The sequence below is a fragment of the Opisthorchis viverrini genome (assembly GCF_000715545.1).
Source record: "Opisthorchis viverrini unplaced genomic scaffold opera_v5_121, whole genome shotgun sequence".
In the NCBI taxonomy this organism is placed as follows: domain Eukaryota; kingdom Metazoa; phylum Platyhelminthes; class Trematoda; order Opisthorchiida; family Opisthorchiidae; genus Opisthorchis; species Opisthorchis viverrini.
In genome coordinates this window covers 680,925-706,510 of record NW_008751776.1, presented here as the reverse complement: position 1 = coordinate 706,510, position 25,586 = coordinate 680,925, and the positions used below count along the sequence as shown (strand labels likewise).

The following is a 25,586-nucleotide window of genomic DNA, read 5'->3' as shown; positions in this document are numbered from 1 at the left end:
AGTTTGTTCCGGGTGAGGACGTCAAATAAGTAATAATGAACCGGTAAGACGAGTCCGCAAAGGAACTAGTACGCAGAAAGTATGATAATACGGTTACAAAACAAACGAGGCCGGCTTTACCAACTGTTTGGCTGGCTAGAGCAAACCTCAGTGGAAAAAAACGACAGGCTTTAGTATTCAAACAAGAAAGCGGTCGCCTCTTTCCCGAAAGGCGTAAATACTGATGCAATACTTATACCAGGAATCCAATCAACGATAAAGCCATTGGTAGAAATCCTAAAAATCCAACGAAGGAAACGTGTTCACAGCAACAGAAAAAGGGACAGTTGCCTTCAATAAATTGATGAGGTCTAAGTACAGATTGAACAGTGCATGAGTCCGACTTCACCGAAACCACGTCAAATCTAGCCTTGAGAACCGTGTCCAAGCTTGACTACCACAGAGAACGCTATGCGGAAACAAGCCAGAAAATTGGTAGTACTTCTCCAGGTTGCGTGAATGTTTATCGAACCCAGACTTCTATTTTCTACAGCGCAGGCGTTTATGTAGGGGCCCGAATGAGGCCCATAGGAGGCACGTGGATTCTTGGGTTTTGTCAGTGCTTGTTTCTGTTAAAGAAACAATCGTCGTCTTGAAGATTTAACTCTGCTATACAACTTAAACTTCCGTACGAGTTACCGAACTTCAGTTCCTTTGGTGCAGCCTGGCAATTCTGCGGAGCAAACTAACCGACTTGACGCCTTCGTATGTGAATGAAAGCCTTTCATTTAGAAAAATCAATGGCACAAGAGAATAATATTAAGAGAGGAAAATCCAGAAGACAGCCTGAATTGTTTGTTGTTATCCAGCATTCAAAACACGGGATAAAGCATATGTTTTCCAAACTATCAATAACAAACCTGAGCTCACCATTCGGATTGACCTTGCCAACAGTCTTCTGTACCGATTCTCAAGCCCAGTACATTCCACAAAAATTGCATATATGTTTTACGGGTAAAAAGCATCCGAGCTGAGCTGTTTATGGTTGGATCGGTCAGTTGGCGCGACGGGTCAAATGCGTCACAAACGTTACTCAAGCGTAAACATTCCTGCATGTGAATCCGTAATGAGGCAGTTAGATAGTGCGTTTTTGGTTGTGCAACGGGTACTTTCATTGAAGAATGTGTCCAACACCACAAGTTGCGTCGGTTGAGACATGGGTTGCGTATGCCGAACCATCGTTTCCCCAAGAGAGTGCTGTTTTCCATTCCCAATTCAAACTGGCGTAAACAGAGAGATGGCCAACCCTTGACTTGGCAGAGGAGTATGAAGGAGATCACGAAACGCTTGGGTGCTGTCGGTGCTACTCGCTTTCCAGGATGGGGACCGCGTGATCCTCACTGTGCCTGGTTGGAGACACTACAAGATATTGCTTTTAACCGATGTCAGTGGCGTTTTTGTTGTCAGTTTCTATCCAGATTGCCTGAGTGAATGTCTGTATGTGTAGGCACCTCAGAATGATTGTGATAAGCTAGCACTAAGTCCCTTCCACGTCCACATTTACTCCTTTCTTTACAATAAGGCTTTCAAATGAATCATGGTTGTATGGCACTGAAACATCGGTGTTGAACACTGATGTTATGCTGTCGATGATGATGCTGATGCCTGAATGCTCAAGCGAGATGAATCTAGCGCGTGCCAAGTGCGTTGACTGGTAGCATGCCCACCCAGCAGTCCAAGTTTCTGGCGTTCAACTCTTCGTCAGAGTCATCTTCTACTATTCAGCTCTAATAAAAACGAAGCTCGAGTTGGTTGTTCATTTTTTTAGTATAAACCGGTCCATATGAATGAAAACTTGTAGAAAGTTACCTGAATAGACAAGCAGTTCAAAACAGCTACAGATCAGAATAGACAACAAGTTTTGATGTAAGATGCCGAACAACCAAATGGCTACCCAATTTGAAGTATGGACTTTCTTGCAATTTTGCGCAAGAAACAGACAGATGTAATAAAAAAAACAGTGGATGACGCTTATTGTTGACTCATTGAACTAGTTAAGGGAGTCTATAGTCTTTATTTCAGTTGTGAGGGCAACAACCAAACCAGAGACCACGGTGCGGCAGGCAATTTTGATCCGACATTGTGTCGATGAGAAAACTTCATTTTCTGTAGAGTATCCGTGTATTGCCCGAGGGAGAGCCTTTTTCAGCACTTCGAACCTAGTTTCGACCTTTGCAACTATAAAAACGGCGAATAACTTGTCTTTAAATTCAGCCTAGACTCCTTCGATCTGAAAACGGATGGTCCTGATATGTAAATCTGATGCATTGAAGGCAATAGCTTGGATGCACAAGCGCCATTGAAGGCCATGTCTGACAATGTCTCTGGCCATTGATGCTGCCCGTCTCGGGATCCCCATCCAGGAAGACGGCAGTGACCAGCGCAGCTTAGTTTGCTGGTAATAGCTCTCATGCTTCAAAAATATCACGTGAGGTGTGAGCAGTGTTTAAATCAAACTATATGAGTTTTGTTTGTTAAAAGCTGACGCACGTAAGCAAGAGAGAAGATTGATGCGTTTCGCTGATCGGTATTTCAATTCTTAACCGGAAATAAGTGCCCATCGAAGAACGGTCTGGTCGACGTCAGACCCCAGCCCGGATGCCCACGTAGCTAGGCTAGTGAGTTTCACGAATTGAATTACGGCACAAAAGCCGCAAGAAAGCACCCCCGAACGTTCCAGGTATAAAGGCTAGTATCGACTGCTACGTGCGTCAGCTTGATAGCAACAGAGAAAGAGTAGTTCGTCCAATGTGACTTAAGTTGGTTTTCTCTAGACGTAACATACTACTCATAAAGTTGCTGAAGAATCTTCGACAGCACACACCCGGTTTCTCCCTTGTTGAAGTTCCTCGGATGGACACAGTTCCCGGGTTTCCGTCAACCGTATGTTTTACTTGGTCTCCGACTGGACGAATTTCAACAAATGCTCTCATTTGTATATGACTCAAATGAATCCGGCTGAATCTTTCGTTTATGTTGTTCTTAGGCAATTGAATGTGCTGCACTAGACCGATTTCAATTGGTACGTTATTGAAGATATGGCAATGCGTTGTCCAGACACAACACCCTTCAAAAGCCCGCAACCTGTTTCGGCCTTCTTAGGGCCCAACAGTCAAAATACTAGTCAAAATGTCAAGTTATCATCATCATCATCATCATCTTCACCATCATCTTCTTCATCAGCATCATCATCATCAACATCATCACCTTCATCTTCATCATCATCATCATCATCACCATCATCATCATCATCACCTTCATCATCATCATCATCATCATCATCATCATCATCATCATCATCATCAGATACAGAAAAATGATACTCATGCTTCACTGCCATACAACCATAAAGTGTATATAATTATGTGTAAATCCTGGAATACTGGGCGAGGGAGCAGACTTGATGCTGGCCTATCGTAATCTGAGGTACCTTCACCCCCAAGCTCTCGATCAAAAAATCTGGAAGGTAAATGATAGAACGAAAGCCAGCATTGAGCTTATGTCATTCCAAAGTCATATAGGGCTAGGGTTCCTCTGCGTCAAAACAGTGTTTTACTGGATGAGTCATTTATCGCAGTTAAACTAGCTGCCGTGAAATGAGGTAGCCTATCAGAATGGTCATTTAAGATGTTCACATTTTGCAGCCAATCCTTGTTTACCAACAAGGAACATAGAATAGTTGCTGGCAAGGAGCGCAGATTCACTGAAAATCGTCATTTGAACCAGTTATTGATCATAAAGAATGGAAAGTGTGTACTTGTGTGACCAACTGATGTTACCTACCAAAAGGGGTCTCATTTGAGGGTGGTCTCCCCTGAGGGGGAGAAAGCAACTTCGAGGCAAATTTTGAACAGTGTATTCGGTGAATCTCTGTCGGTTTATGGGGTACTTGAAATGTGCTACGCATAAGGTGCAGGCTTTTCGCTCGTTCGTTCGTTCATATGGTGGACGCAGTGAGATCGAAGTACTACATCTGCGCGATTGGCCAAAAGAGGATAATATGGAGAAATTCGCTGTCATCGCGAAGGCGTTTATAAAGCGAAAAAATCATCAGTTTGTCTTTTGATAGTGTCGTGTAAATCCATCTTTTCAGATAGAATGCTGTCATCTACAGGGTACATCGATTCACAAAAAACTTGGCCAGTCGAAGCTTTCGCATCCAAAGTCATCATTGGCGGCAAAACCAGAGGAAAATACTGGTGCGTCACTGCAGTACAATCATGCCAAATTATCTGCACAAAGCCTTTTAGTGAAATAAAACGAAAAAGAGTTGGACAGGGATGGGTACCTAGGGATGGCTTACCACAGATACCTCAGGGGCCCAGTCTTCTGGCAAGTTCCTTCCCCATTCTCTTCTCCCGAGGGCAACACCCAAGACATGAAAAAAGCCTGTCGCCCCTTGGTGCCATCTTCGAATAAATCACTTTATCCGATGACAACAGGGATCGTATTTCACCCATAAGTTCCCAACTAATGGCTTACGGGCAAGTGATGTGGAAGTTCTCAGCCTGATTGCGATGTCTTACTTTAATCCCCCACGAACTTCGTTTTTATTAATAATAGAAAATGGTATTCCTAAGAGGACTGAAAAGACTTCAAACGTCCGTGGGGTGATCGACCATTGTGGGAGTTGTTCCGGGTGCCCGCTCTCTATCAGTCTACATAAGCTTTCTTTCACGTATGACTCTGAGTGACACTGACACACTACACTTTTGTATCTAATAGCCCAATTGCCCAAACAGTGTTTAACAAAGCAACTCTTTCGTATATTTATCGAAACAGTATACTCAATATCCCCACGTTGCATCTTAAAATGTGCAGAAATTCGCACGGAATTTTAAAAATGATCTGTAGATTGATCATACAGCTTGAATTGTGTTCCTTTACTGAGTAGTTTGACTCAAAACAACGGTGTTCTGCTAACCATGAATTGTACTTTTGAACCAATGAGGGCGTGAACAGACCCGGTCGATATCATAGCACACAGAACTCAAGCTATGCGGGTCTTTAGGGCCTAACCGCGGGGGTTAAGCTAAACACTATCGGATCAGTAAGCTGGTGATTTGGTTATACCTTTTAACTGCCCATGAACAGTCCGATCGTTTGTGAAATGGCTTTTGCCGTTGAGGTTTGGTTTCACCTCATGTGTAAGTCAGCATGGGTGAATAGATGTCTGAGTTTATAGTGAAACCCTGTGAGTGTGGAGCTTAGTCGACGTAGGCTTTTAGGTACCTCTAAAAGTACATTCATTTACACAACAACTTTGGTTTTGAGATTCGAATGAATCCAAGCCGAATCTCTCGTTCGTGACGTTCCAGCTAAATGTACTGTACGAAGGCCGCCTCGTGTTTCAGTTGACACGATATTCGAGACAATGCAGTATATTTTCTTGAACAAAACTATTCAAGAAGTTGCTGGAAACCCTTCAGCATCCCGGTTGCGTCCTTCATGGGGCTCATCAGGTGGACGAAGTCTCCGAGTTGCCATTAACCTTACGTCCGTAGGTGTGAATTTCGTGGAATGCACCAAACTAGTGTGCAAATAAGTACATTTATCGAAACTCGTACAGCTTAAGTTCAAGTAGAACAATAGGCTGACTAATGCTCCGGGACTATGTCTGACCGATGAGCCTCAATGAGGCCAAAACCGGTTGTGAGCAGTCAGAAAGTTTCCCCCACACCTGTAAGCGGTTGCCCCCTCTAGATGCCTCATTACTATTTGGTCGTAAGTGGCAGTGATACGCATTTCATGAGCCTATGTAAGATGTCAACATTGTAAGATGGATTTAGCCTACTCCATTAGCTCAATTTTGAGTCTGATTTCTCCAAACTGACGTTTCCGGAGAAAACTCCGAGCTGCATGCCCTCGATTTAGCACACTTTAAGGTTCACGATATTTGCAAACAAACTTCCAGTTCCAGTCTTCCCGTACCTATCGTTCTGCATGTTTCTCAGTCATTCAAACCACTTTGGTAGAAGCTGAATGACAGAATTCGAATCCACATTAAAAAAAATTGCCAACCAACAAAGACCAGCAGGTTGAAAAACAAATCGGAATGGTAGCATCTGACGTTGGCGTGCAGTCAATCCATCACAGTGGCTAACTGGGAAATAAGAAGACGCTCTGTCCATTTTATCGTTGACGACTGACTTAGCACCTGGCCCCGTGACCCTGGGGAAATAAGCAGAACAATGGACACTGACTGTCATTTGTTGTCCCTTGGAACAGCAAGTCGGCCAGTCGACACCCAAGGTCATACGCTTTTGAATCGCCTAATTTCTTCTACCATCCATCGCTATGTCATCGGTTCAAAGGTCGCCATTCTCTTTGGCCTCGAGCGTCTGACTTCCCCAATATGCCACTGAATGAGATCGCTGGCGCTGGCGAGTGTTGTCTGAGGCTGGGGTTGGTTGCGCTACAACTGAAAGAATGACTGCCGAACAAAATAGGCCTCTGGCGATTAGATTGTCCTTTTACACGAGAACTTTTCCAAAGCGATGACCTAACCCTGATGAACTGTGCAGGAGTACCGTAAGCGGATAAATCCATTCGTGAGGTGACATCCTCTTCAGTTTCAGCGTGTTCTTTCATCCTTCTTTTGCAGTGTCAACTATAGGTCAGTTAGCTGTCTGTCTACCAATACTGCTCTGCTACCACAGGGACAGAAATACAGCACAGGTGTTTCCGCTGATTTTATCCGTGTCTCAACCATGAAACTATGTGTGAGCGCGTTTAATACTGCGTCCTATGATTTCTAATCCACTTTGCTGAATCAACAAGGCCTTATGACGAAGCTTGAAGGTAAAATAGCTGAAGACACTTCCTAAAATTGCTTGTCCTCAGAGTTACGAAGCCTCTGTAGTTCGAACTCGACCTCTGCCTCTTGACTTCTCCTGTCTAGGCTTGGGCAACCTGACAGTAACCCAGCCCTCGTGCTTCATTTGGGTGGCATGGCAGCTAGGCACCGAAAGGGTATTACAGCTGAGTGACTATCTACTATCTACCAAGTCTTCACGTCTTAGACTCGTTTCAGAATAGATTTCTTGAATCAGATGAATTTCACTGCCAACACTACGTACGGGACTCTTGGGGGTTGTCTGACTTCTGCACTTTTACACCAGAAACTCACTCGGGTCGAATCACCCTCAGGAGAGGCTGCTAGCTTCACCCGAAGAATCAAACCCGACATCTACTAAGTTTCCAACACTTATCGACTGTCACCTACATGTACCTTATAAAAGAACGGAGCTAATATTTTCCTGTGATTTTCTGTCAGTGTGTCAAACATACTTACGTTTTTTGTACTCTCCAGGCTTATGGGATTGTGTGGAAAGCTTTGAACCGGAAGACACACGAGATTGTTGCGTTGAAGAAAATTTTCGATGCCTTTCGCAATCAAACGGATGCCCAGGTTAGTCGACGATTAATACCTAACATTTTTTCCCTGGATAGCGAACATTTCGAGAAATCGCTTACCTGCAAGAATTCGGTAATCATCCAAATATTATCAAGCTGTTCAGCGTTATCCGAGCGAATACAGACAAGGACATCTACCTGGTGTTTGAATATATGGGTACGATGTTTGAGCACAACCATTTTAACTCCATTTTTTTATCATTAAGAAACCGATCTTCACAATGTGATCAAACGCGGAAACCTACTTAAAGATGTTCACAGACAGTTTATCATGTATCAACTTTTGAAGGCCACAGCTTACTTGCACTCTGCGGAAGTCATACACAGGGACCAAAAGGTAAGGATGTGACCACAGATGCCAGCATACAACAGGATATTTCTCTTTTTTAAAAGTTTTCGTCTGGAGTGTGTGTGAGTTATTCAAACTCAACTGGGAAGAATTGACGTGCTCCACTTTTTTGAAGAGTAATTTTAGTCTGAAAGCCTCCCCTGTAGCCAGCATAAACGGTGAGCTAATACTCCTCATCGCGTGAGAGATCTTCTAACGTCATAATTGCTTCAAAACTGCTCGGAGGATTGACCGTGTGGGTCTGGTTATCCCACATCAAAGATAGCAATGAGATGAGTTTTCACACCCACTCGATCTATTCAGTGGTATGCTAATCCTTTGTCATATTCGGGTTGGAGACCCGGTGGTCTGAATTGCGAAGCCAAGATTTCTGCTGCTGCTGCTGCTGCTTCGGTTCACAATCAATCCACATCGTTTCTCCATGTACTTGAAGTAATATGTAGTTTTTGTATGGGTTTTCTTGAGTCATTGGAGCACTTCATTTGGAACCACAGATTTTCCTGCTTCACTGATGGTTTGTCACCTACAGAAACGCAGCTTGTCAGGAATGCATTGAAGAACTATTACAGATAATCTGTTCATCATTCTGGGAGGGAGAATGTTTAAAATAAGTGAGCACCTGCCATCTCGTGATCCATTCAGTTTACACCCCATAGAGTACAGCCGTAACCCGAAGTGCTCATACGAGTCACTGATGGTCAGAATTCACGAATGACGATTGGAGCGGGCTCACGATAAAACAGACGAAGAAGGCTTCGTGCGTGAATGATTCCTACCGAGGAGTTCAGAGGATTTTCATCATCATTATCACTTTGCTGCCTCCTTTGATCATGCGATTTCCGGAGACCTGTCCTGTGACTGGCTGGCAATTTCCTTCGATATTTTGGTTACTCATAAGTAGTCAAGTCACTGTGCAAAAAAGCCCCGATCAGCGATTGTCCCAATTGGTGTGCTGCCCAATCAACAACATGCGATCTGATCCGGTCGGACTAAGTTGGGCGGAATAAGAGGGTCTGTTGCATGTCGCTTTGTTCAACAGCCAACCGTCTTCATCATGGCAAAGAGCTACATCCGACTGTCACACCTAGTAACAGATGGGCTAGGTTGAACCAAGGCCCGATTATGCCGCTGCACTTGCGACAACGCTTCGCTGTTAATGAGGGATCATCACTGGACAGGTCAAGCGAAACTTACTCACATCTCTCCTCCAAAATTTAGAAAATTTTATATCAATCGGGAAAATTCATTGGAAATTAATACTTACGACCATGTAGTCAGCTTTGAGTAGCTTTGAGTTTATTCGTATCCTTGTCCCCAGACTCACTATGCTCATGTTTTTTCACTTTTCAGCCTTCGAACGTCTTGCTAGATTCCGACTGTTTCGTCAAACTTTGTGACTTTGGCTTGGCACGTTCACTAACCGGACGAGATGGGAAAACAAATGGAACAAGTCAGTCTTGTATACCGGCAGTTCCCGCTTTGACAGAATATGTGGCTACTCGGTGGTATCGGGCTCCTGAGATTCTACTCGCCTGTCACAACTACACCAAAGGAGTAGATATGTGGAGCTTGGGTTGTATACTCGGTGAAATGCTCTCTGGTTCCCCACTGTTCCCCGGAAAGTCCACACTGGATCAACTTGAAAGAATTGTGGCTGGTTTGCCCAAAATAACCAGAGAAGGTAGGTCAAGTTTATGTGCGCTGTGAAAGCAATTTGTGAGCTGCTAAGCACTCAAATCGGGCTTCAGTCGGCAAACTGCTCTTTTGGATAAAATCCACCTGGTTGATTCTTTTGCTGAAAGTGCACATTCGAGGAAACTTAGAGTGGCACTACTTAGTTGCTTCCGCCTTAAAGTGTAGCCAGTACGGAATAGGTGGCAGGATGTGACCTTAGATTCACTGATATCACTTATTTCTTACGCAAACCGTCATTTCAGTTGGGCAATCGATCGCACAGCATGCCTAAAGTATATTCCAGCATCAAATTTTTAGACAGAATTCGGAAATAGCCCTCAAGTTTCATGAAGTACGTTTTCGTCCAGGAATCCAAGACACACTAGAACATTTCCTAGCTTTCATAGAACCGATACACTACTCATAAGGTTAGTGAAAACTCTCCGACAGCCCACGACCGGTTTCGCCCCTCTTGGGACTCATCAGGTACACTTGACCATGAAATGGACGTACTGTGCATAATCTAGTCTACTCTTATGTGTGCTTCTCCGATGGTTGTGCCGTTCACAATCAAATCAGATCTAGGGAAACAGAGTATGATTGGCGCATTGGGGATAGGGTTAACATAAACGTGATGAACCTGGCTACCGGTAACCTGATTATTTGTGCTCCTTATGTAATTACGGTCCTTTGTTTTGGCAAGCTGAACATTTGGGTAAGCACGACTAGGTGTATGGGACGGGCACATTGTTTTAAGCCGTAAAGATAGCAGCCACTGAGGCCTACTTTGCGAACTGTTCCAGTGAGTTTACCACTCCCAGTATCTGTACTTTATGTGCGAAATTTGACCTATTGAAAGAGTACACTTAATAGGACCTGTCTACGCTGCGACTACCCATAAATTGCAGTTCTCCGCGGTGCAACACTCAAAAATGGCCGAACCGACCCACTACAGTTCCACCGACTACTTTTTTGTCGCGGGATATAGCCCGGCCATCCATGTTACATATATATGCAACGGAAACGGTTTCTCCCGTTTTCATGTCTTTGCGCACTGCTATTGATTTGAAACATAGAGGAAGGAGCTGTAAAGAGCTCCTAGGCTTTTCAGCATAGATTGTCTTAACTTGCCAGACAAAATCTTATGTAGGATTTCCTGCTTGTGAAAATTTCCTTGAAACTCGCAGACTGTCAGATGTCATCTTTTCCGGAAGCGCTACCTTTTCTATGTGCCATCAGCCCGATTGTCTCCAATAGCAAGAGACAAAAGGAGCACGTGAGTAGAGTGGCACAAAACAGTGCTGACGACGTGAGTTATGGGGAGCCAGCCAACAAGTCGATGGTTCCATACTGCTCTTAAACTGGTCACCTTGTCTGAAATACGGTATTAAATCCAAACCTGCCAACATAAACTGACACTCCTAGACATGTGCCACCCTCAGCATGAAGTCGCACTTTATAGAACAAAGCTAGAGTTCTGACTCCTAGTTGCTATTTCGTTAATCTCTTGGCTTTTGGTAGCTGGATTAAAAAACGCTTCATCACCAGTCGACGTAACATCGTCAATGTGGAGTTGAGTGGGTAAATTGCTTCTGCCCGTGCATAAATAGTTTCTAAACATTATCTAATAACTCCGGTTGCTCCTGAGATGGCTTTCTTTAAATTCATTTAATCAGCTTGGAATCCGGGCTGCGTTGTGATCTCATTTCCTTGTATACGGTTGGTTAAGCACCTTCAGTTCGACATTTCTCACCCTCCTTAATATGTGTACTGGTTCTTTCGTGCACTTTGGTTCGGTTTCGTCGCGCTTGATTGGTTGATTGAATAACCCGTGATCTAGATCCTGCCGTAAAGTATTGCTGCACCACTAATAGTTGTTGATGAACGGTGTTTTTAGAACTAGTGGATCCAAGATACATTTAAGAGATTTTTAGACGTATTTCGGAGCACCTCCAGCCGAATGCTGCTGCTCTGGAGATGGTTAAAGTTTGTATTGCAAAATACTGCCACGGAGTTGGAAACTCTCTAACCTGAGACAGAATCTAGCATCAACCGATTCTCGGGGTGATTTTACGAAACCTTGTGGATTCCTCTCAGTGGTCAACCTCCATTGGCACTCACGGCCGTAAGAAAGATGAATATTTCGGCGGAAAAGCAAACAGGCGGTCGTGAATACTGTTTTGACACGTTAGTTAGCTTACAAACTGATCCAGAATTTTACTTTCATGAATTGATCGGAACTCGAGTTAAAGCGGAAACGATTCACAAAGAGCTATGCCTTGTTCGTAAGAGGAGACTGAATATGTCCGCGATCACTTGATATCTCGTTTTGAGAATCTCGTACGCACGCTTACTCATATTCTTCCAAAGTTTCCACAGTGATGATGACTCGCATCATTTACATGGAAGGTTAAATAACCCTCCCTTCGAAGATTCTATTAGTGCGAAGGTGTATGCACTAATAAAACTCTTTACTGTGGTAGACAGCAGTTTACAGAAGCGATTTGCAGCATTTATAAAATAAAGGCAATACAAGATGTGGAGCAAGTCAAAAGGGAACTTATCGTCTGCGAGAGTACCTTGGTGAAAGTTCGGACGGCGGGGACGTGTTTTTCTCCGCAGTGCGGCCGCTGCACGTGTTCCATTACTGTTTGTGGACTTGCGGAGAGTGGTTGACTTCCTGCTCCTGAGCGCGGCGTGCGAGTTTGTGTGTGCTGATTGTGTTCGGTTTCCCTATATGTGGGTTCGTTTGCACGTACGTGGGTGCGTCAGCACGTGAGTTGTTGGTACACTCACTAGACGGTACCGACAATCGACGTGGTTTGAGTACTAAAAAAACAAGTCTCGTGATCCAGTGAGCGACTGTGAGCTGAACAGTCAAGTATGTGGGTGACTGGGTCACTACATTGCTAGAATGCAATTTTCTCTAGAATGGCTTCTATTTTCGAGATGTATAGAACCCTTGACTAAATCACCCTTTCTCCGAAGCCTGTAAGAACACAATGTGGAGGAATATGTGGCGCGAAGCTCTCGACGATCAGGAACCTTCTGCATAGCCAAATATTCTAAAAAATCTGTTGAACAAACTTAACTGACGGATACGAAGAGCAGAATGGAGTAACTGTTGTTTCCAGATCAAAGTGAAACAAGTTCTGGGAATTTTGCACGCCATGCACTGAGCTGATTGGATCATGCTTGTATAAGCTGCGACCTTGAGTGAGTCACGTGAGCTAAGATCGAACGCACAAATGGCCGTCCTCTTCTCGATAAGCCTTTATTCACTCAGTGTGCACTCAACCGAGCACTGACGTTTACCCGAATGGTGACGAACCGTTTGCAAGTCTATTATCAGGCTTGGTGAACAGATCAACAGCCATCTGTTCAGCTTTGGCTAACGGGCTCTCTGTTGACTACGTTCCATTCATTTTTGCGCCGCAACTTCGAACAAATGAAAATCCGGTTTTATCAGCTTTGTACTTAGCTGTGCACCTATCAACACCAACATTTCTGCCGTTTCAGCTGCGATTTCTGACTATCTCATTGGTTTATCAGCTTTGACACAGAAGAAACTACCAACCTAGTCTAACATAGTTTCACCATCCTATTGAACAGCTTGTGGGGGGAGGCATTAGCCGCACAATGCTCTCACCGGCAAAACCTTTGCGTATGGGCTGTAACATTTTGCGCCAGAATGTTTCATTTTGTTGTATGTGTGCCCAAACCAAAAACATTCCCAATCTACTTTCATATTTTTGCAGCTCATCAAATTTCGTTGTCCATGGAAGCAATAATACCTCTCACTGAAAAGTCTTATGGAACACTTTCCCAGCATCACTGAGACCCTGGGATGCCTAGATGGGGCTCCAAAGTTTAAACTGTTTCTCTGAACTCAGTTGCCTGTCTGTTTTAGCGGATCAGGGACACATCGTGGCTTTCGAAATTTCAATTTCACCGTGCGAATACGGAGCACCACGTGTACGTCATACAGAAAGTTTGACTAGGAGGAGATCATTCGAAATGCTTTAGTAACTGTCGCGACGCCTCCAGACATGAAAAAAGTACATGTGCAGAGAATGACATGTCGCCAAGGTCACCATCGGCCCACACGTTCCGCACAGCAGGTGCATTAGCGGAGCTTACCAAACGCAGTTCAACAACATGCGACAAGCCGAGTGAGCGTGATGTTGATCACGCCAGGAGCGTCGCCATTGGCTGTACAGAGAGAACAAGCGAATAACCATATTTAGCCCTTTAGTCTTTCCATATATTTACGCAGAAGCGCGAAATTTCTGTCATGACAATACAGCCGTATCCCAGGTTCTCTGGTTTCTCCTCATCACGTGGTCTAGCACGCTCACTTCAGACGTAACCAATAAACAACTGCACACGATACGACAGTAACCTTGGTTCAGTATCCTGGGCATTACTAATTCATTCACCAACCAACCAACCTTTCACTACTGAAACCCCGATGAACAGCACCTGGAACACCACACCGCCTTGAAAAAAACAGGTATAGACATCTTCTATAGGTGAAGATGGAAATACCTTTCTTGATCCTTCACTGGTGTGATCCGTGCTGAGATTGGGTTCCATTTTGGTGCTGAGATTTCGGTATCTATCATTCCTTAGTAAAAGTCCATCATTTCACTTCTTGTTCAGCCTGTACTTTTAGGCATTACCGAAGTGGATGCAGGCCTACTTATGCCGGGAACAACCCAAAATTCTGCTTGTTTCGGTACCCATGACCGCGTAGAATTGAAAGGAGAATCGTTCTGAATCTTTTCACTTCATTACTGTTTGATCCTGTTATATCTGCTGATTCGCCGGCCTGTGATATCTGCTGCTGACCCTCTCCAGTGCCTAGTGCCGGAGAGAAAAAGACTCACGGAAGGGAACACAATGGCTATGTTCCAAAAAAATGGTTGCGAGAGCGCGAGTGCGAAAAGTGCAACGGCCTCAAGCTTTTTATTGGAGGGACACTGTCTGAACTTGGTCCAATGCTGACGCACGCGGTCTGGCTTTAGTACGAGGCAGCGACGTGCTGCATATTGCGGAGGGGTTGCCTGTCCTTGATCAACGCTGATCCGCGCTGTCTGGGTTTGATGCAAGGCTGTGACGCGCTGCATATTGAGGGGGCGTTGTTTGTCTAGTCAACACCCAGCGGAGCTGAGAGTCGCCGTAGATTCCGGGCGTTCAGTGGCTGCTTTCAGGAAGCTTTTTTCCTGATCGATGCATTTTGCTTTACGTCGCTTTTTTGCCGGCTTAACAAATCATGCCTTTCGAAATGCAGCTGTCAGGTATCAGTGATACCTGACCAATGTCTTTTCAAATACAGTTGATAGCCTTGGTCCAACCCTACTGAGAGTTAAATAGCCAGATATTCGTAAATCAGTAGTGCATACCAGCACGTGGAATAAAATCATTACTCATTATTAGCACCCATTAGTACTTCAAAAAGCGAATTCGAGCCGATGTTTTCGGGAACGATTTGAATCAACATGAGGTGAAAAAACAACTGATATACCGTTTTCTGTTCTGATCCCTGTAGGCACAAGCTTGGGGGCTCTCTGGTATGAGGTGCGAGGTGACGCGAAATTCCGCCGAACTAACCCTGCATATGCAACAAAATCAATAAGAATAGAAGCAGAATCAGGGCAGAAAATGAGTCTAGTTTGTGTGTGGGGAATGCATCTGGGAAGAGCGATCAGTGTAAGAGGTGACGGAGATGAACATTCAACAGTCCATAATGTCTATTGCTGTAAATTTTCACAAAGCTGCCCATCATCAAGGGATAGATCGTTCTTGGGGATGGCTACCCCTCGCCATTTGACGACCCTACTCAGTACACTGTGCAGACACGAGGAAAACTCCTGCCGTCCCTCCCAACTCGCACGTAGTTTCAGTGCAGTCATCTATCCAGTGTACTTGCTGGTACCAGTTGCATTTGGGTTCTTCCTCAAGGTTGGACTGAAAAGAATTCTGGGCCTCTATGATACGGTTTTGGATAGTACTCACACACGAATAGTCACGCTGTAACCCTTTGTACATCACATAAGCTCCGATAAGAGGATGATGCGGCTAATGAATATGTACGATGTATGACCAGTGAGTTTTTTTTACTCAAACAGGAGCCCAGGGGCAAGTTTCACGGGTCTGGGGTATAAGATACCCACCGAGTATTCCTTAAATTCCCCGATAACGTTCACAGCCTCCACCGACAGAAGCCTAATCGAGAAATGAAAGACCAAACCGTCCTAAATGAGGATCATCACCAGATTATTACCGCAAGGAGGATTATCGCGTAAAAGTACCGAAAATGCTTCAACCAATGTTATTTGTCACTTCCCATGCTGTCGCCCAGTTATGACGTTGTATAGGTGCCCCAAACAGATATCATTCATACTGGTGGGCATGCACAGACATTACAGTCTGGTCGTTTTTGCGTTAATTTCTCACTACTGTCGCATTATAAGTAGCTCGGTTTCCTCGCATCACTCGCGGTTCACAAATAACCGTCAGTATTTTTTCTTCCAGATTTGTCAAGCTTCAAAAGTCCCTACGGTTTGTCCATTCTACAAAACGCGTCCATGAAGTAAGTTTCGTTGTCGGTGTCGTCTAACTACGGGATTTTCGTTTCACAGTAGCGAACCGGTGAGGTGAATATCGGTTTTGACCCCCGAAGCCGGACACCAACGGGTAGAGCGGCTAAAGTGCACCTGCTAAAATAAGCAAAGTCGTTTGAATTTGAGACGCGTTCAGAATCAACTTCGGAAGCAAATGTTTTCCAGACATGTTATCTTTCCTTCGCTTTAAAAGCAGAGGTCTGTGGGACACTGCCGTTTATTTGACTACCATGTACATCAACAGAGCAACCTATGAATCTCATGAGTGCCAGTCTTTCGCACTAATAGTCTCTGCTTGACATTTAATTTCATTATTATGCACAAGTATGTGGCATATTTTCAGTGGGAGACTTTACATCTTGCATTATTCTGTACGTAGGTTGAGTTTTCTGGTCCTGTGAAGGCACGAAAAATGGTCTTCAGCGAAAGAAACTCATCCATTCAAGCAGATCTTACTGCTGATGCCTGATGATCTGTCTGTAGCGATAACTTTCATTTGGAAGTTAAATTCAAGGCAAAGAATTGTAAAACGGGGTTTCGTGACGTAATACTTGGTATTTCTCAGCCATTCAGAAACGCCAAGGTTTTCAGCACGCGTCCGTTGTCTAGATAATAAGCTTGCTTAGTTATTTCACGGAGTTCCTGGTATTTTGTAAATTCCAAAGTCACACTCTAAAGTCATTTTTTTCAATAGATGTGTCTTCATTTACTATTTGTTGACTTCACTCAAATGATTTGATTGAATTCCCACTGGTGAATGATCACAAACTTTTACTTGAATGATCATCGATCATCACCGAGGGCATTCTAACAACTAATTTGGGATTACCACACAAGTGACAAGCTTTTAACAGAGAAGTATGATCGGATCCCGAGAAGCTTAAGCACACGAACGCTTACTCTCCTATTGTGACCATTCAGATGGTATCCCGATAAACTAGTATGAGTCTTGGTTAGTGGTTGGTAGATTGCCTGAATAAGTTAACAGCTGGTTCTTGCAAGATTGCTTTGTTTTTCTCGAATATCGTGCCAAATGAATCATGAGGTGGCCCGTGTGCCGCACATTCAGTTGTAGAATAGCATAAACGAGAGATTCAGTTGGGTCTCTCGTGAGAACCAATCTGCTTTGCAACTGAGTGTAGTTCTCGAAAACAGTGCAATTTGGGTTCAAGTAGAACATAAGGTTGACGGAAACTGGGGGACTACGCCTACCTGATGAGCCACAAGGAGGGCGAAACCGGTCGTGGGCTGTCGAAGAGTTTTCAGCAACCTTGTGAGTAGTTTCCTTTATGAAACCACATTCGTCCTTGTTCGAAACTGATTAGTTCACCTCGAATCGCATTCAGTACGTAGCGAGAAGGTTGGCGGTTACCTTGATTTTAAAATGATCTCGCATTTTAACCTACTTGTCCGTTTGCTTTCCCCACTTCCTTTTTCACAGACCACGACAGCCACTGGAACAACTGTTCCCCAGTGCTGACAAGAACGCATTGGATTTGATGTTCCGAATGTTGCGGTTAAATCCACTCAGGCGTATCACCGCACTGGAAGCACTTCAACACCCGTACCTTCGCAGGTAGGATCGCGCTAACCGTTTTTCCGTACTCAGTAGGACTGGCATAGATTCATTTCAGGCTATTTTGAAGTGTCTTTCGAGATTTTAGAAACCTACTGTAGGGGGCACTTTCAGTGTTCCCCCCGATAATAATTGGTATATGAAGTCTGTTAATTGTCTACTTTTGTTCAGTAATGATGAAAAACAAACCTCAGGGCAGATCTCGTCAAAAATGGGGTAAGAGTAACTATAAGCACACCCACGCATACGTTCATTCAGTGAATGTCTCTGTCAAACTGTCAAGTTACTGGAAAAAAGCCTTGTTCCGGAATGAATCGATAGGGAATGGCACTTTCTGACCAAAACCAACCGACCAATGAGAACGCAGGGTCTAATCTTGTCCGGACATGCAAATGAACTGGATGTAACAGCTATTATCCTCAAAGTAGCATACAGAATTTTCGGTAATTTTCATCCACAGTATCATTATCAGACTTATATTTTGGCGAGTGTGTCCGCCCCATAATGGGTCGGCATCCCGTAACACCATGCGCTCACCAATCCGTTAGATGCTACAGTGAGGTGGTACAGAAACTGTTGTACTGCATTCGGAAGACGTGTAGGTCACCTTCAAAGAGTACAGTACAACCATTTAAACGAATAATAGGTTTAGTATCATCAACATTCTTCACAAGTATATTACATCGGTTTATACCCATTCTAGTTTAGAATATTACGTCTCAGTCCATGTTTTGGAAATGTTTCCAAGCGTTGCAACTGTGAGGACAAACGCATTTGCGTGCACACACACCGAATAGATCGTCAGGTTTTCCGCAAACATTTTAGTCATTTATTTCATCTGTCTTTATCCCTAAGATCACCTTCCCTAATTGTTCCACAGATTCTACCGCCCTAGCGAAATCCTCACCATGTCCCATCATGTGGTCCCCCCACTGGACGATAACGTGCAGCTAAGTATAGCAGAATACCGCAATCTGCTTTACAAAGTGAGTAACGATTTGGATATGTACAGAATAGTTGAGAATCAATCTACAGAAGTGAGATCACGTATTAGATGCAAGGTAGCTTCAACTGCAGCCAGTTAAAGCACAGTGGATTTCAAGCGCATGTGGTACTATCCGACGTCCTGACAAGTGGACCAATCGATCGGCACAGCCGGGGCGTTTGCTGCGTCGGCATTGGATATGTCGGGCCAACCAATCACGTCGCTCCAAGCGTGAACGCGTTCGCATGTTTAGGCTTGAAAGCCCAGGTGCGTCCAGGGTGCACTGGTTGAGTAGTGATAACACGGTCACCTCGCATCTGGAGTCCAGACCTTGGCACGACCGAGGATATGTACTGCTGATGAGATCTAATAACAGGAAGGCTTGCCCCATTGTGAAAAACGGAAGGAAATTATCACGGCATTTCACAGCCACGGAAGTCAGGGACAAACCATTTAAACGGCAGAGAAAACAGCACAGAACCTGGAGGAGACTACTCACAAGTTTGCTGAAAACTCTTCAAAAGCCCACGATCGGTTTCGCCCATCCTGGGGCTCATCAGATAGGCGCAGTCCCCGAGTTTTCAGAAACCTTTTGAGCATTGTCTTTCAGGAAAATATACTGTGGTATCTTGAATATCGTACCAACTGAAGCATGAGGCAGCCGTTGTGCTGAACATTCAGTTGAATAGAAGCATCGATTGATTCAGCTGGGTTACACGAAAATAAAATTGGTTTGCAGATGAGTGTATTAGTCGAACTTCGTACAATTTGGGTTCAGTTAGAACGTACAGTTGGTGGAAACTGGGGGACTGTGTCTGCCCGATGGACCTGAAGAAGGACGAAATCGGTCGTTTGTTGCCGATTGGCCTTCAGCAACCCAATGAGTAGTACGTCACGTCTATACGGCACTGAGATATCTCGAATATCGTACCAAATGAAACATGAGGCAGTCCTTGTAAAACCCATTCAGTTGAAAATTACAGTCAAATGGGAATGCAAATGAGTGCATTTCGGGACCTCCTGTTTTGCAAGCGGACACCCGAGACACTGTGAACTGATTCAGTTCGCACTGTAAACAGAGACGCTTCGGACAATGGATTACATAACGGAACTGCATTGAGGCCGGGGTTCTAAGGCACTTGAATGTTCGGAACACTAGTGACTGATCGGTAGAGTGGATCTAATTTAGTGCGCGAATTAGCCTGTTATACTAACGTTCTTTTGATAGCCAGAAATATATGAATAGCCTTCATTAGTTGAGTCATTCAAATTTCCGACTTCAAATATGAACAACGGTGTTTGAGTCACTACTCAGTCGCACTAACAAGCTTGAGTTTATGGTACCACCTGCTAATGCATTCTTTTTCAAGATGATTATCTCCAACAAATTACGTGTGCGACATCAGATTAAGAACACTCAAGTTCTCAACGCAACCCATACTGTCAAGGTCGACGGAGAAGAACAAAACTCCGGGGTTCCCAGGTCTCCGAAGGAGAAGAGCCAGAAAAGTAGCCCGCTCAAAACAATCCCAAATAACCTGATGAGTGAACAAGAAACGGTTTTGGTGACCAGGAAATCGAGTGCGGTGGGAAACACTGCCGACCCCCTTGAATCCACTGAACCCGAGATGTCAGGTGATATAGACAAATGTACGAGTCGAACTCTTCGTGGATCCACAAATGGTCTAGATGGGTAAGCTTAGTTTCGTTTTTTCCCATGACATTAGAATAGTCATACCTAAATCACCAAAAACGAAGCAGGACTATCGTGTATTGTGGACTTTGTTGTCTGCATTCCAACGTCTTGCTTTACTGCGTGTGTATGGTGAAATTCTACAGAATGCTTCAAAAACATTCTATTGAGGCTACATCAGCTCATTCGCACCGGTTTAAAACAACGGGCGAGCGAATAAAGGCACAGAATTCAGCTCAGTTGTTCGGATGTCGATTTATCAATCAGACTATTCATTTTAGTTGGTTTACTAATCGCCTCTGGTGTTGTTTTCCAGAGGCACGTCAGACGCCGCGCAAGATTAAGGGTTTAGTTGACCGAATTGGTAAGAAACACAAAGCTTCCTCAGGCGCCCTCGTGCCGTTTCTCTCATTACTTCCAAGTAAGCATCTCCACACGTTTCATCCAAGATGGAGGTTAGGTTGCCACTAGCAACATCGTCCAAAAGATGCGTCGGGACTCAACAGCGTTGAAATTTGCAAATTTTCATTAACTGTTGCTATTTTTGCAGGAATGATGAGAATCAGACAACCAGTACTGAAATCGATACCACCCCACGGACCAGAACCGAAAGCGTCAAACGGTCACAGTTAGAAACGAGACATGACCTTCCCGAGACAGTTCAGAAACCGGTAAGAACCTGAGTCTTTTCGGGGAGAGTTTGATTTAGGTTAGATCAACCAAACAAAATGTTTGTGGATCCGAATACCTTTTTCTCACAACTGCCCTCAAAATCTACCTTATTTATGTTACAACATGTGCATATTTACACAGGCGTTGTTTCGAACAAACGATCGACTGAAGTTTACTCGTAAGTTGGGGTAGAACAATAAGATGTTGCTTTTCGGTCCAAGGTCGTTATCATGGAAGAAGAGGAACAAGCGAATTTCTAGGATTGATTCTGGATGTTTCGATTAGGATATTTGTAAAAAGTTTGCACAGGAATTAATGTTCAACTCTTGACTGTTAACCGTATAAGGAAGGATCGGTTACACACTGGTGCGGTCGAATAAACGTCATTCTTGGTCAACATACCGGCTGATTTAGTGGTGTACAAACTCAAGGAAGGATATGCTAGAAATCCACACCACAGAGCTTCCTTTATTTGAGGAGCTCCGGTATAATTTTCTCTCCATTAAATCCGTGTGGATCTGAACCGTACTTATAAGTATCACGCTCGTTTTCTATCTCCAACATGACCATCGCTCTGACATGAGGTCGCCTGACTTTTTTCAAGCTGAAACAGACAGACACTACTGTACTGTAGTTCTTCGGCGAACGATCGGGTCGACTGTACGTCAGTGATTGGTCGGCAACGCACCATCGCGAAAACATGGGGAGGGGAAGATAGAGTGAATTACTCGAGTGATCAGCCTTTGGAGAATCTTATATCCAACTTTCATGACCAATTTACATTTGACTCCTTTGTTTCCGTTTTTCCGTCAATACTGGTGTCTTCTAATTCCTGGATGCTCACGGGGGCCTTTTTACATTGTGGATAGTGAGTCTATCTTGCCAAAGCTCATTTTATTATATGAGTAAGTTATGCCAACATGTTTAGCAGAAGCACCTGATTCACCTGTCACGTGACGGGCTCTTCGGTGCGATGAGTCTTGTTGAAGTAAGCCGATGGATAAAACATTGATTCTCAAGTTGCTCCCCTGCTCACTTTCATGTCCAGCTAGATGGGATATTTTACGATCTGACTGGATCGCTGCTTACGTCTTGTTAAGTTGTTTTAGTCTCAATCATGATTTAAGTGTTCTCCTTGACAGGAAGTGAAACCATGCACTCATAGTTCTGCTGTGGCACGTCATTCTGATGCGGTTACTCGTCGTCGCGGAACTCAAATTAAACCTTCCCTCCAGTCGTCGTACTCTGTGATACAGAACAAGCTAGGAACAGTCCAATGCCGACCTACTGTATCAAATAACTCTGCTGGTGAACGTGACGCGGATCATCATAGAAGATTATCCGGTACCTATCAGGTAGGTTCATCTTCATTCATGTTTCCTGTTGGTTTCTCACGTTATGGTGAGGAAATATGCTTTTGGAGGAATTTGCACTTCCATGCTCCCTAGTTCTGCATGATATTCTCGAATTTACTAGAGGTTTGTCTGTCATCTTCCATTTGTGCCGTTGAGACCAGCGTGAAGACAAGCTACTCCTCTAAGATCCTGAATTCGCCAATCACTGTGGTTCATTACCTATTGCGCGATCAACCGAAGGGTGATATTTCTTGAGGTTGCTTTAAAGGGAGTCCTACCTGAAGATCAAACAGCATTGTTTCCCCAACTTGCCCCAAAACAGTTCAAGTGGGTCGTTAGTACGTTCGCCCATCGATCAGTGACCCGTATCCTATCTGCTCACGATTGGACAAGTCGCCAAAGCAGATGACTGCTCTCTTCATACGATTGGTTAGTTTCCCTATTGATTTATGTCGCGCTTATCTATCGTCACAGTGCAGTTTTGCAACGCCGGTGGTCCCCGATTGGCGCGTTCGGGTTCCACGAGCAGTCAGTAGCTATGGTGGCTGCTTGTGTTATGCCACCCAGTTAATGCAGTTCCTCAAAAGGGTCGATTTTGACCGGTCTTGAAAAGATCCGTCGTCAGTGATCTACGGCACCATCCCGTGTCACTCTTTTGCCGAGCCGGTTCACCGTATCTTTGCAGTTCTGAACCTGACGTATTTATCCAATATCAGCCACTCATTCAACTCACTCATTCTTCTGTGCAGCTGAGTACAGCTTTTCGAAAGCGGAATAAGACCGGTGCTACAGGCATCACCTCGGAATGAAATTCATTCGAAATTAGTTGCAATTTCATGTTTTCTGCGAAGAGCAGATAAGTTGTTCTAAAGTGCTACTCTGTTCTGAGTGAAACATACTGTCGACTGGTTCTGGGCTGGCGCTACCGGGTAAAACCAAGTCGACTGCGGATGTCATCGCCTCAGCATCTTCGTCACTGGGTGAGACCCATCGCATAGACATGAGGTTTATATGGCCCACATGAGCAATGCGGGCTACATTCAAGGTTTACATAGGACAGACGGCCAGGGAACTACACATCAGAGTCGGAGAGCATAGGAGAAAAATAAACAGGCCGCCGAGAAACGCAGATAATTACCAAGTGTTACTGAAAGACTCGGCGATTGCGGAACACGCACTCGACACGGGACACAAAATAGATTTAGAAAATGTTGAGGTTTTGAGGCGAGGACTACGGTCCACGCCACATAGACTGATCGCCGGGGCAGTAGAAATCGCCAAGCACCCCAGTGTAAATAGAATAGAAGGTGTGGAACTGGCAAGCGTGTGGAGGACGGTTCTGGATCAGCCGAGCTGACACGTGTTGGTGTGCGGTCATCAGAAGGAAGAGTAGTCATCACCTGAAGTCCACTTGACCCCAACCCCCTCAAACCAAACTGTCGGAGCAGTCAAGACCCCACAAAGACCAGAAAAAATCAACCAGTGGCAACCGAGGTGAATCATCAGCTGAAGAACCCTGAAGTGGAATATTAATGAACCAAACCCGATCAGAATTAATTTGAGCGACCCCCCCCCAATCCACCAAAGCAAGATTTTGACAACTTCACTAACCGATAAGAGCCATTAATTGACACTCAACACGGATCTAGTGTGAAAATCCGAAGAGGATTGACTTACTGATTGGTTCCCCGTTTGCCTTATAACCTGGCCAATTTGGTGACTTGCTCACTTGGCCTGATGAAGCTTTTGTGTCAAAAGCGAAACGTTGCCCAAATAAAAACTACCGATTGTTTATCAAGCTCTTCTGAAACGATGACTTCTCAATCGGTTCCAAACCTTTTCCAATTGATTGAATACATTCAAAGAATATTGGCAACCAAGACAACCCGTACCAAGCTTGCACAAGTTGAGTAGTTGAGCACAAGGTTTTCTGTTGGAGAATATTCAGTGGTAGGCAAATCAGGCGTGAACAAACCCGATCTCTCCTATGAGGATTACTGCACCGTTAGATGACCCAAACTGTGTTGTACTTTACAATGCTTTCCTCTACTAACGTTAGCATATCGAATGCAGACTTTTTTGCGGAACGTCACCGTCATTCACTGAATAGATGGATTTACGTCCCATCGGGTAAGAATGACAATACGGAAAAAACGTGGGTCATTTAATTTACTGTTTAACCTTTTATTTCTGTTTTTGGAGTTCCGAGCGCTCTTGGCGATAAACTGTGTACAATGAAACGATGATAGCGAGTACACGCTTGGAGGTAACTCACAATGTGTCTCACTGTTCTTTTTAAAAGAAGAGTTAGTAGGTGTGGTGCGTTTCATATTACGATACCGTTCTTTGTGTGATTCATTCTGTGTTCTCTGAAAAGGGTCACAATAACTGCAGTCACCACTCCGGGCCGTCTGTACGAAACCCTGACCAGAAAAGTCAACAGAATTCCACCATTCCAAGCAGTACCCAATCTCGATGGACAAAACCCAACGTACTGAATGAGCTGGTAAGCTCATCCAGTCATAGTACAGCCTGCTCGGAACTTGGGCGAACTCAGTACTCAGCCAAAATGAAACCTGGACAAGATCATCGTTTGTTCACTCAGATCCATTCGGAAAAATACCACCTCCCCTCGGTCACCTCCGATGGCGGGACACAGTCAACAACTTCCGGTAAGTTTAGTAATGAAACTGGGGAGAAACTGATTCTGTAATTCCTTATGCGTAACATCCTGTAGGAAGGACGTAACATTTTGGAACTAACCACAATTGAAAGCTCCTTAGAACCCCGCTGCTCTATCTGGGCAAAGCAGTGAGAACTGGCAGCCACCACCAGTGGAACTGCAGTGTCTACCATGATGCTTCTCAAACAGTGAATATCATACAGCCATATACCGAAATGTTTGATGAAAAATTTTCTTACATTCTGTGAAAATTAAGTTTCGTACGTATATCGGTATAACCAGACGGACTAGAAATCCAGAATTCAGATCAGCGCAACAAGTAGTACGTATGTATTCGAATTGGCGAATATGTACTGCATATGGAATATTAAAACAAGGGAATAATGAATAGAGCAATGAATAGAGTATCAGTCATGTTCATCACATCCGCCACACCTTGAATGAGCGTGTGGATGTTTATAGTCCAGTGGTGGTCTTGACCGCAATCTTTCGGATCTTCTCGGAATGGAAACTTCAGA

At 44.3% G+C, this 25,586-nt stretch overlaps 1 protein-coding gene across 1 annotated transcript; it reads left to right on the top strand.

Annotated features, from left to right (window-relative positions):
• Nucleotides 1–1,054: 1,054 nt before the first annotated feature.
• On the top strand, nucleotides 1,055–23,194 carry T265_06018 (hypothetical protein; the record flags this gene model as incomplete). The annotated part of the gene is given in 20 exon segments (XM_009171177.1): nucleotides 1,055–1,121; nucleotides 1,160–1,466; nucleotides 1,562–1,681; nucleotides 2,814–2,922; nucleotides 3,026–3,061; nucleotides 7,316–7,450; nucleotides 7,492–7,612; nucleotides 7,662–7,792; nucleotides 9,155–9,485; nucleotides 12,015–12,084; nucleotides 12,101–12,241; nucleotides 13,526–13,692; nucleotides 14,339–14,493; nucleotides 14,506–14,621; nucleotides 17,546–17,680; nucleotides 18,561–18,717; nucleotides 20,036–20,358; nucleotides 20,909–21,029; nucleotides 22,173–22,385; nucleotides 23,135–23,194. 20 exon segments carry the CDS (start codon nucleotides 1,055–1,057, stop codon nucleotides 23,192–23,194), a joined length of 3,015 nt encoding a protein of 1,004 aa, XP_009169441.1.
• Between the last annotated feature and the right edge of the window lie 2,392 nt (nucleotides 23,195–25,586).